Source organism: Bombina bombina, chromosome 2, assembly GCF_027579735.1.
Source record: "Bombina bombina isolate aBomBom1 chromosome 2, aBomBom1.pri, whole genome shotgun sequence".
NCBI lineage: Eukaryota > Metazoa > Chordata > Amphibia > Anura > Bombinatoridae > Bombina > Bombina bombina.
The window spans coordinates 253,628,930-253,641,108 of NC_069500.1; the positions used below are offsets into that span (position 1 = coordinate 253,628,930).

General features: G+C 37.7%; 1 protein-coding gene across 4 annotated transcripts in view; it reads left to right on the top strand.

Annotated features, from left to right (window-relative positions):
- PAM (peptidylglycine alpha-amidating monooxygenase) overlaps positions 1 to 12,179 on the top strand; it is a 405,645-nt gene that overhangs the window by 239,999 nt on the left and 153,467 nt on the right. For all 4 annotated transcript variants that reach the window (XM_053701521.1, XM_053701518.1, XM_053701520.1 and 1 more), the window contains exon 13: positions 10,143 to 10,333. In XM_053701521.1, coding sequence (XP_053557496.1) covers positions 10,143 to 10,333 — 191 coding nt within the window. The remainder of the gene's footprint in view (positions 1 to 10,142; positions 10,334 to 12,179) is intronic.

The window sequence follows — 12,179 nt, forward strand, 5'->3', positions numbered from 1 at the left end:
AGGCAGTATTGCAAGTAGCACAACATTAGTGAGATAAATGCATTGGGGTAACATATTATTCAACCATGGTACATGTGGTGTAGTACAAGCTTAGTCAGCAAGAAGGCAACACCTTACCTTGTCGTGGTGAAGGGCGAGCAGTGTGATAACATCATTTGGGGAAAGAGGGAAAAGGGAAGAAGTGGAAGGGGGAAGAAGTGGAAGGGGGGAGAAGGGAGGGAGAAAGATGTGGGAGTCTTGGTAGGGGGGTATCATGCACACCTGGTCCCAAGGGACGTTTCCAGAAGTAACAGTTGTGCCAAAGGCAATACAGTGTTCATGTATTGTGAAAGGCCGGGCAACGACCCAAAAGGAGCACTCTGTCTAGGAGAGTCTGGGGACAGTTCTGTTCTTTGTAGTTGTTAGGGATATGTAGTAGAGGCAGAGTTGCTTCAGGAGAGTGGAGGATTGACGCTGGGGTTAACAGGTTGTTGTGGGGCATCTCCCCCAATACAAAGATCTTCGAAGAAGGCCTGAGCATCCGATCCCGGTCTGAAAGACACAGTCTTGTTGTGCCAAGTGACTATTAGGGACACGGGGAACCCCCATCGGTATGGGATCTTATGAGCTCTCAGTTTCTCCGTGATGTGTGACAGTTCTCTTCTCTTGATCAAGGTAGTTGGAGAGAGGTCCGAGAAGATCTGTAGCTCCTCACCGGCGTGACATATTGGCTGCTTGGTGCGTGCACATCTGAGGATCTCCTCCTTATCTTTAAAATTGAGGAAACGTATAATAATGTCTCTAGGAGGTGACTTAGGGGGCGGTTTTGCCCTAAGCGCTCTATGCGCTCGTTCCAGCGGTATTTCAGGTGAAGAGGGGGTGTCTTTAAGTGTGCGAAATAGGCTCTGCAGGTAGCCTTCAATCGCCGGTGGATGGATGGTTTCAGAAACACCTCTGATTCTCAGATTGTTGCGGCGGCCTCTATTATCGAGGTCTTCTATTTTGTCTGACATTAGCTGAATGGTATCTGACTGTCGCCGTATTTCCAAATTCATTTGCGAGATAGATGCGGATGTTTCATTGTGCTTTGCTTCTGACTGAGTGACCCTGGTATCCAAGGAGTTGATGTCTTTCTTCAGCTCATGAAATAGATTTCTCATTTCCTTGACGGCATTTCTGATATCCTCTTTAGAAGATAATAGCTGCAGATCTTCCCTAGTGATAGGCTGTGAGGCCGGCAGGTCAGTGTGCTGCGAGATAGGTGAAGAGGCATTCTGACTGTTCTCCATACTGCTGGATGACTCCAAACTTGTGTGGTCAATCTGTTTAAGATAACCACTAAGTGTGCGCACAGGGGTGTCTTTGTCAGGCTTGGACTGCCTTTTACAGGGCATAATTTCACTGCCAGTAAGGCTGACGGTATTAGCAAAGCTTGTCAAATATGCAGTAACTTGCCAGCACCTCCCACGTGGGGACTAGGCCTGAATCCAAAATGCAGATGTTCTAAAGTCTATTTCTCACTGCAATTGCAGGTTATAGGTATAGGGGTGGCTTAGTTCTGAGGCCGAAAGTGCTACTTGAAGGGTGCTAGTATTAGAGGATAGCTTGTTGTAAACACACCGGTGATGTGCGACAAGGGCCCGCTATACCTGATGCAGCTTTCTAGACTGACCCAGCACGTCTGTAATGTGCCTCTGTAAAATAGCACAATAGGGGCAAAGTAGCGCTATCTGCAATTATCAGACTCCTAACTGTGGCAGCGAAGTCTATCCTGTTTAGCTGTAGAGGTGCTGCGAATGGGTAGCCGCCCCTAATCTGACTCTGTCTGCAGCGTGTCCCGCTAGAGTTCTACTCCTTGTTTGGTCGGGTGGTGTATGAAGCGCAGTTCACACACTAGAGCGGTGCGTAAGGATCAGTCAGAGGGGCAGTCAATCATACCCTGTTGCGGTCAGCAGAAGTCCGTCGGTTGGGAGAGCAAGGTATGTAGCGGTTCAGATCCTGTCACTCGGCCGTCCTCTCATAACGCACTAAGCGCTAGGCCTCCAGGGGTATAACAGCTGTAAGCTTGTGTTCTCCCTCGCCGTCTCCAGGTCTCACAGAAAGTTCTGATTTTCGCTCTGTGGGTTAACAAGCAGTTACCTTATGCGTTCCCATTAGGAAGAAGGGGATTTAGGGAAGGATAATGCCATATATGTGCAATGTACTGTCCAGGGACTTAGGAGCTTACTCAAAAGTCAGCCATTCGCCTGCGTGGCTTAGCTCCGCCCCCCGCAATATACAATTATTATGCATTTTGATCTCCTTTCCTGTAATTTAATCCTAAATATTGTGGCCTTTTCAGTTCTTGTTAAACATTGAAGTGCAGACACAGCTGTATCCCACGCAGTCATTGGTTGCGCACTCTAGTAAGCCATTTATAACCATTTCTAATTGGCCTCAGCAGAATTGGGTAACCTAATTCACAATATGGCAGCCCCCACTGCTTTATTGACATTAACTTTACCCTTATTTTCTATTTAAACAACTAATATAATTTTCTCATGCTAATCTTTGCTCTGAATACACTATTGAAGCAATGTTTATTTAGTGTTTAAATTCCCTTTATATAGTAGTAGGTAATAAAAGGTTTATGCAGATGGATTAGCAGTTTGTAGTGGTTTTAGTTTTGACTTTTATTTTTTTGTTTAAAAAAAAAAAAAAAGTCTTGCAATTCTGAAATAAAAATATAGGTTTCTTCTGTTTGTTAATATAATTATTATAGTATTGTTCTAAAAAGATAGTTGTCTTTACTAAATAGATTAAAATTAACCATAAATCATAAAACTTTTTACATTTTAAAACTCTTGGTAAAAGTTAAAACAAAATACAATAATTTTAGTTTATGAAGCCAATCTGTCCCTATGGTACATTAACTATTTTATGAATTCAATCCAAAATCAATAAACAGACAGCTATTTGTGTTTGGGAGAGAAAAAACTAAGTTTTTTTTTGCCATCTATTATTTGCCTAAAAACATTGTGTTGTTCTTATAATATTAAGCAGAAAATCAATGACATTGAAACGTTTTTTTCAGATCTTTATGCCGGAAGCTTGTCTCTGGTGAATATGGGCAGCTTTCTGAGCAGTGTATGTTTGCCTAGTTCTATGTTGAAAGTAAGCAATTAAACTGACAGGTGTTTAGACGCACACAGTATGAATCAGAATGATTTTCACAGCATCAATACAGAGAGAATAGGCTGGCAACCGATTTGTATGGTCTCTCGGGGGCTCTCTATTTTCAATGCATAGAGAAACCAATTCCATTTATGGAGCAGTCCCTTTTTTCCCCAGTATCATAACCGTTGCTATGGCAAATAAGTGAATCCAGCAAAAGACATCATGGGAAGTGTCTGCATTGACATTTTTTACCTGACCAATAAACTGCCTTCACACATGTGCTGCCTTCTTCATTCAAAGGCCATGAATAAACAGCTGCGTTCAAAGTGCTTAATTGCTGATTATATTAATATTTAAAAATGACATGAATATAATATGTTAACCCGATTAACCGTATGCTTAAAGGCTCACTATACCCAAACATTTTCTTTCATGATTAAGGTAGAGAATATAAATTTAAACAACATTCCAATTTAATTCTATTACCTAATTTGCTTTATTCTTTAGATATACTTTAATGAAGAAATAGCAATGCACACAGTGAACCAATCACAGGAGGCATCTATGTGCAGCTACCAATCAGCAGCTACTAAGCATATCTAGATATGCTTTTCAGTAAAGAATATCAAGAGAATGAAGCAAAATAGATAATAGAAGTAAATTAGAAAGTTGTTTATAATTTTATGCTCTTTCTAAACCATGAAAGAAAAAATTTGGGTTTCATGTCCCTTTAAATATTATATTCTTTTCCTTCTATTGGCAGCGAGAGTCCACGAGAACATTCATAACCTAAGGGAATTACTCTACCTGGCCACCAGGAGGAGGCAAAGACACCCCAAACAGAGCAATAAATATCCCTCCCTCTTCCCCTCCCAGTAGTTATTTGCCTCATCTCTCATGTCATTGAGGTAGGCAGAGAGAAATTAAGTTTTTAAATGGATTTGGCTTTCGTTGAGAGACGGGGGTGATATAACCATATGAATCTCAATAGAGTATTGGCATATTCGTAGTGGTCGACGCTGGGACTCACGCACCTCTTTCCTTTTTCTTAACCTAAATCCCCTGTCTGTTAACGTGATGTGACACACACGAAATTACAGACTTAACATGGGTAAGTTGTCCCCTCTCTCATGGAACCTTGCCTGATAGAGAGGAGGTGTAAGGTCGTGCCTCTGTATTTATATTAAGTGCAACGTGCACATTTATATCCCCTTTGCAACATGCAGTGGCCTGTCATAAGCAGACTGGTGTAGACAAGAGCCAGCCAGACTTCAGTGTTTGTATGCGGCTGAGAGGGGAGCGCTTCACATGCGCTATTATATAGGACACAGACAAGTATTATAGTCCTAGGTATGGACGCCATAACACCCAGACATTGTGACATGCACTGGTGTTTGTGTTACAGCCGCACTAGAATTTGATACCGGTGCTCCAGTCACTCAATACATTACACATGCAGGCTCATCCCAAGGGCGATGCCATTTTGTGGGTTATCACTACTACAGCCCGCAGACCTTCTGTCGATATAGGCCGCAGTGATGGGTGGAGACGTAGATTCCCACCGTAGACATCGCTTTTGCGCCATTTCTGCTTCAGCTTCACTGTGCTCGGCCAGATCAAAGAGTGCTCTAGGATAAAGTGCTAGAGTGATCTAGTATAGATAAAGTGCTAGAGTGATCTGGTATAGATAAAGTGCTAGAGTGCGCTAGGGGGGATACAGTGCTAGAGTGCGGTAGGAGGGATACAGTGCTAGAGTGCGCTAGGAGGTATACGGTGCTAGAGTGCGGTAGGAGGGATACGGTGCTAGAGTGCGCTAGGAGGGATACGGTGCTAGAGTGCGCTAGGAGGGATACGGTGCTAGAGTGCGCTAGGAGGGATACGGTGCTAGAGTGCGCTAGGAGGGATACGGTGCTAGAGTGCGCTAGGAGGGATACGGTGCTAGAGTGCGCTAGGAGGGATACGGTGCTAGAGTGCGCTAGGAGGGATACGGTGCTAGAGTGCGCTAGGAGGGATACGGTGCTAGAGTGCGCTAGGAGGGATACGGTGCTAGAGTGCGCTAGGAGATACATAGGGAAAACTGTAAATTACATTTTCACTCTACCCCAAATAAATGATCCAAATTGGTTTTATGAGGTATAAGAATTATTACCAAAACAGGAGTATAATATAAGAGAAATATGTTTTCAAAAGCAGGTATAATACAAAAATGTGCATAATTGATTTTGAAATAAACTGCAGTGCATTTCAAATTTTCTTTTGTCCTTAAAGGGATAATCTAGTGTATGTGGCTTTATAGTTTGCTCATCAAGTTTGCAAATACTGTTAAAAGCTGGTTACCACTTTTTATATTTAAAAAAACCTCCCAGATCGGCACCATGTCCTCGGTGTAAATTTGTAAGTATCGTGCATGTGCTCTATACATGCTCTTGATTAACACACTGCATCCAGGGTGTGCTCACCAATCTGAAGCTTTGCAGTGCTCCAAGATTTCTCCCTCTTACATTAGTATATTGCAGTGTGCTCTAGGAGAGATACAGTGCCCCAAACAGTGTGCAACACACAGCTGCTATAGAGTGCTAAAGACGCATGCAACCTGCTGAGCTCCTATGAACCTCCCTGGGTTTACTGTTCAACAAAGAATACCAAAAGAACAAAGCAAATTTGATGTAAACTGCAAAGTTGTTTAAAATTACATATTCTAACTAGACCATGAAAGTTTAATTTTGACTTTACTGTCTATTTAAACCACATGAATATTTGAAATGAAAGCAACATTATACTACCGAAGGCAATACTTAAACATATTTATATATGTTTAAACACTATATAACACTGTACTATTTTATTTATATCAGTGTGGCAAAATAGTTGCATACTTTATTTATTATCGGATAAGTAATGATTAAAATTAGAATGTTTTCTAATGTTGTTTCTGAAGCATTTCCATATACTGTACTTTAGTGCTGGCAAACGAAGTATATGACAATTGGTACTTGCATTATATGATATGAGCACTAATTTGAATGCTGGCAACATAATGGTTACACAAACCGCCTTTGCTGCAGGAAGGGAAAACATTTGCTTATCGGACAGTCGTGCAATAAAAATTTGTGGTCGGACACAAAAAAGTACCAATTTTATCTTACAGATCTCCATCATAAAACATGAGAATCTTGATTTAAAAACGACTGATTTCTAGTAACAATAATCATGAAATATATATTTGTTTCTGTATATAGAGATCAAAATGTTAGTAAAATAAATGTAATGGGAGAGTTTTCAAGAGCTGGTTAAAGGAATAATCTAGTCAAAATTAAACTTTCATGATTCAGATAGAACATGCAATTTTAAGCAACTTTCTAATTTACTCCAATAGTCAATTTTTCTTCATTCTCTTGGTATCTTTATTTGAAAAAGCAAGCATGTAAGCTTAGGAGCAAGCCTATTTTTGGTTGAGCACATGGGTAGAGCTTGCTGATTGGTGTCTAAATGTAGCTACCCAGGTCTGATCCGAAAATGGGCCCACTCCTAAGCTTTTATTCCTGCTTTTTAAATAGTTACCAAGAGAACAAGTAAAAATTGATTATAGGAGTAAATTAGAAAATTACTTAAAGGGACATGAAGCCCAATTTTTTTCTTTCTTGATTCAGAAAGAGAATACAATTTTAAACAACGTTCCAATTAGAGCTGCAACAACTAATCGTCATAATCGATAATAATCGATTATGAAAATAGTTGTCAACGAATCTCATAATCGATTAGTTTGTTTGCAATTAGTTGGTCTGTGCACAACACCAGCTGCTTCACTCCAATGAGCTCCTGCACATGGTATTGTGTTTTATGGTTATGTCCTTAGCCTAAAGGATGTCTACGGAGGTTTACTTTTCACTTTTTCAGGACAGTATAAGTTTACAACCACTCCTGGCTTATATGCAACCCAGATACAATAGTCATCATTTGGATTGTTTATATTAAATCAGGTAATTTGCAACTATGCTTTGCATGATATAGTGCCAAGCTTTACACCTAGCCCCTAGATTGATGGAAATTATTTAAATTGGTGTGCACCATTATCTCTTTGCACAAATATTAGCTGATGCTTGCTATTGCTGATTATATGTACAAATGTATGTATAAATAAATGTGTAAGGCTTTGTCCTGTTATTGAGATTTTTTTTTTTTAAATAATATTTTAATTGTGATAATATGTACCAGATTCAACCTTTATAACTATATATCTGTTATTTTTTAGAGTGGACTAGATATTTTCCCCTAACCTTTTAGCTGGTTATTTACCATTGCATAAAGATATTCAAGATATTTTTTTATGTTAGAATGAAGTCAAGGGTTACTATATTGAGAGGCCTCTTGCCAAGGTGGAAAACACTTTGCATTGGTGAAGAGCTAACAAAGATAAATATCCCACTTTGGTGAAATTGGCAAAACCTTACTTATGCATCTCAAGCACCTCAACGCCATCTGAGTGACTCGTCTCTGCTGAAGGAAATATAGCTGCAAACAGAGAACTAACTTTAAGCAAGAAGCATGTGGACATGTTGAGATTTTTGCATTTCAATGCAAAGTTTCTGAAAGAGTGAATAACAGAATGTTATTAACAGTGATAGTGTAACTCTTTCTAATTCTACCACTTTTCAAACAGTTTGTGGTTTTGTTTTGTTTAATTATAAAACTGTTCTCTGCTGCTTAAAAATTGGACAAACAGTTATGTTAATGTAAAGTTTTAGTCTGAAGTTTATATTTGTGACACTCGGTATGTGGATTTTATTTAAAATATAGGAAACGATTATTGATTCTTTTTTATCCGATTAGTCGATTAATTGAAAAAATAATCGGCCGATTAATAGATTATGAAAATAATCGTTAGTTGCAGCCCTAGTTCCAATTTACTTCTATTTGATTTGCTTCATTCTCTTGATATACTTTGTTGAACAGCATATATAGATAGCCTTAGTAGCTGCTGATTGGTGGCTGCACATAGATGCCTCGTGATTGACTCACCCATTGCTTTTTCGTCGACAAACGATATATAAAGAAGGAAGCAAATTAGATATTAGAAGTAAATTGGAATGTTGTTTAAAATTTTATTCTCTATCTGAATTGTAAAAGAAAAAAAATAGCTTTTCATATTATTTTAAAGAAGGATAAGAAAATGAAGTCTAGTGTTTGAAATTCCGCTCTTATGGATTATAAATGATCAAACTTAAAAAAAAAAAGACTATAATTAAAAATAGATTCAAGCAAGAGTAAAAGCACTGGCTCTATCTCTTATCACTGATTTATTAAAACCAGAGAGAGAAAAGATTGGAGCTAATTGCTATTCTACTTTGGTAGGAATGAGGCTCATAAATAATAATCCAAGTGTGCTATAACATAATGGGTTTCACTCAGCCAAGTTATCAGTTCCTTCCTACACCATGAAGATGATACATAGCTAAATACCATTATATGCATATAAGTACCGACTGAGGTATAGATGCAGTAATGTCATCTGGGTTTACAAGAATGCAGCTGACAAGACTCACTGCTTGCGTTTTGCTTTGTACGATTTATATAGAAAAGGAATAATCCTCAGAGTGATAGTGAATTGCTTGCTTATTCCCATAAAATCTAACGCCCCTTCTATTCATCCTCCTTTAAGGATTGCTCACTATTGGTTGCAAGCTTTATTATGGTGGCACGTAGATTTACTTTAAAAATGAAATAAACATATTCAGTGGTTAATAGAAATGGATGGCATTGTCTTATATTTCATTAAGTTAGGACATTTTTTTTAAGATTAAAAAGCTATTTATAATTCACTCGGACCAACCATGCAGCTTTTTGATCGCGTCCCTGCAAGACAAGTTTTTATTCAAGTGAAGAATTTGAGTTTTTGTCTTTGTTTTTTATCATACTGTCTTGCAAGAAAACATAAAGGGCTATATATATATATATATATATATATATATATATATATATATATATATACACACTCACAGCTTTTTTGTGGGGGTACTCCCACCTCTGCCAACTCATAACAGGTAATATTTGTTATCATTTAAATACTTTCATATAGTTTTCATAAGAGGGGACTGCAGAATACATCATACATTGTAAATAATGCTGTCCCTTTGCTTTTCTCAGTGTTACTGAGCATAATTTATTCATCAATAAACAATGTTATATATAGATTTAAACTTTGCTGCCCAACGCTTACCCCAGTGCATTTTATTTGCTTTTAACAGCTAGGCAGTGCACTAATTGGTTGAAATGCAAGTTTGTAAAAAGCACTGAGAAAGGGGTCCAGCCTGCAGAGGCTTAGATACAAGGTAATCATAGAGGTAAAAAGTGTATTAATATAACCGTGTTGGTTATGCAAAAATGGGGAATGGGTAATAAAGGGATTATCTATTTTTTTTTTTTTAAACAATACAAATGTTCAAGTAGACTGTCCCTTTTAAGGCCCCGGTTTGCTGTTATAAAGTGCTCTCATGTGAATGGTATCTGGAATCTGGATCCACCCCCCCCTCTTCAGCTGGCTGTTTGCTGGATATGAACAGTTCGCTGACATGGGGTTCTACGTCTTCATCAAAGTAAATTTTCTGATACTGTTATGGCATTGGCTGCATAGAAGCATTGAACTGTAAGGACCAACATAGAAAAATCAAGCAAGCTACAGAATTTTCGTTGAAATTTTAACTTTTATGACTTTATGGGACTATGTGGACATGATGGATCTCAGTGGCCACTTGTTTTTAAAACAAACTTTATTGGATCTAGCATAAAGACGCCACATTCAGAAACACACTCTTTGGGGATAGATCTGTCCCTCTATGGTTGAAGAACTACTCAGTAACGTGCTTTTAGTATGTGTAGTTGAGGCTGCAGCATTTCATATAAGCATTTTGTGCATTGCTTCATATATGAATGACAATAATTGTGAATCTGTAAATCGAGCCCTATACTGTACTTATTTCCATTAACAAATTTTTTTTCCTATTCACCAGGAGCACAACTAATGATGAAATGTGTAATATGTACATTATGTATTATATGGATGCTGCACATTCAAATTCATACATGATCTGTGAACGAACTGGAACCCCAGAACTTTTTGAGACTATCCCCCCGATAGCAAATATACCAATACCTTATAGTCCTGAGATGATGATGATGTCACACGGACATCATAATGAAGGTGAGAAATTGTTATTTTGCTATTTGTAAATTATTATTGTTGCTACTTCCCAAAATCTAAATGGATTTGAACTGATTGTGTTTAGATTTAGCTGGCTCAATGTATATTGTTTGCATTAAATAAAATAAAACTTAAATGATTGTTTAAAATAAATGCATAGAAATATGCATTCTGTACTAGAGTCTTTCAGTTCTATGCTTTCTAAAGGAATGGTCTATTCAAAATTAAACTTTCACCATTTAGATAGAGCATGCAATTTTAAGCAACTTTCTAATTTACTCCTATTATCAATTTTTCTTTGTACTTTGTATCTTTATTTGAAAAGCAGTAATGTACACATAGGAGCCGGCCCATTTTTGGTTCAGCACCTGGGGTAGTGCTTTCTGATTGGTGTCTAAAAGTAACCTCCAATCGGCAAGCGCTACCTAGGTGCTGAACCATAAATGGGACGGTTCCTAAGCTTTATATTCAAATAAAGATACCAAGAGAATGAAGACAAATTGATAATAGGAGTAAATTAGAAAGTTGCTTAAAATTGCATGCTCGATCTGAATCATAAAAGTTTAATTTTGACTAGACTATTCCTTTAATTATGTGGGCAATAGTGTTGAGATTACCACAGGTTTACGAACATCACACAGATGGTTACACCAGTTCAGTATTTGTGACATTAGAAATCAATTTGGTAAATTACGTGTGGGACTTTAAGTTCCGGATGGCCTTGCAATATTGTATTAACATTTCATAGTTAAAGTGATAGTAAAGGCAGTGCCTAGAAAATAGTGCAGATAAATCTATGCTCTGTGGACACACCATCGTCCTAGGTTTTTTACCAATCTAATTTTTTTTTAATGTTAAAATCTTACCCTAATAGAAGACGCTGCCCACCTCAGTATGAAGCCAGTTTTTCCCTCTATGACAATGTTTGGGGTACAACCGACATGCAACTGTACCGCCTTTTCCATAAATTTGAATAATGGCGTACTCAAGCTTGCAAGTTCACCTGGCTTCTTTCTGAAGAGGCACGGGAGTACATTACTTTTGAAAGGTATGGAACAAGCAGGTTACTGGTTGTACCAAACATATTATCATAGAAAAAAATAACAGGCTTTGAGCAGGGATAGCTGGCTGCTTGCATTAAGGTAAGATTTTAACATTAAACATAAACTCAAGGCAAATATTGGTACAAGACATAGGAGGATCATATGTCTACAGTGCATAGATTTAACTGCATTGTTGCATAGACTGTGTTTATCACTTTAATGGCTAATATATACTAAGCAGAGGCTGACTTTAATGAATAGAGGAACCCCCACAATAGTTTCTCAAAGATAAGCAAGTGGGTCTCACAAGATGCAATTTTACATGAGTGTTTAAACCTTATGAATAAAGATATCTCTAAAAATAACTCGGACATCAACTCTCCAATTAAAAAATATACACAACTGTAACTTTTGCTTTTTGTTAGAAAGATATATATATATATATATATATATATATATATATATATATATATATATATATATATATATATATATATATATATATATATATATATATATAATATGAGATAGATATAGATGCTCCATAGAACAATGTATAGTACATGATGTAGAATATTCTAGCATCAATCCAGGATTCATTATTTTGTTGTTAAAAGTTAGCAACAACTAGGCACGTCATATATGCATCTAAATAATAGAGATGATAGACAGACTCTGTCTTCGACCGATTCCAAACAATCAGCCTAGGCCCTAGTTAGTCTCTGCAGCCGAGTGACAAGTGGGTAAACCAGCACTCTATAGGTTATGGTATCTGTCTAGTTTAGCTTTGTCAAAGTAAAGGG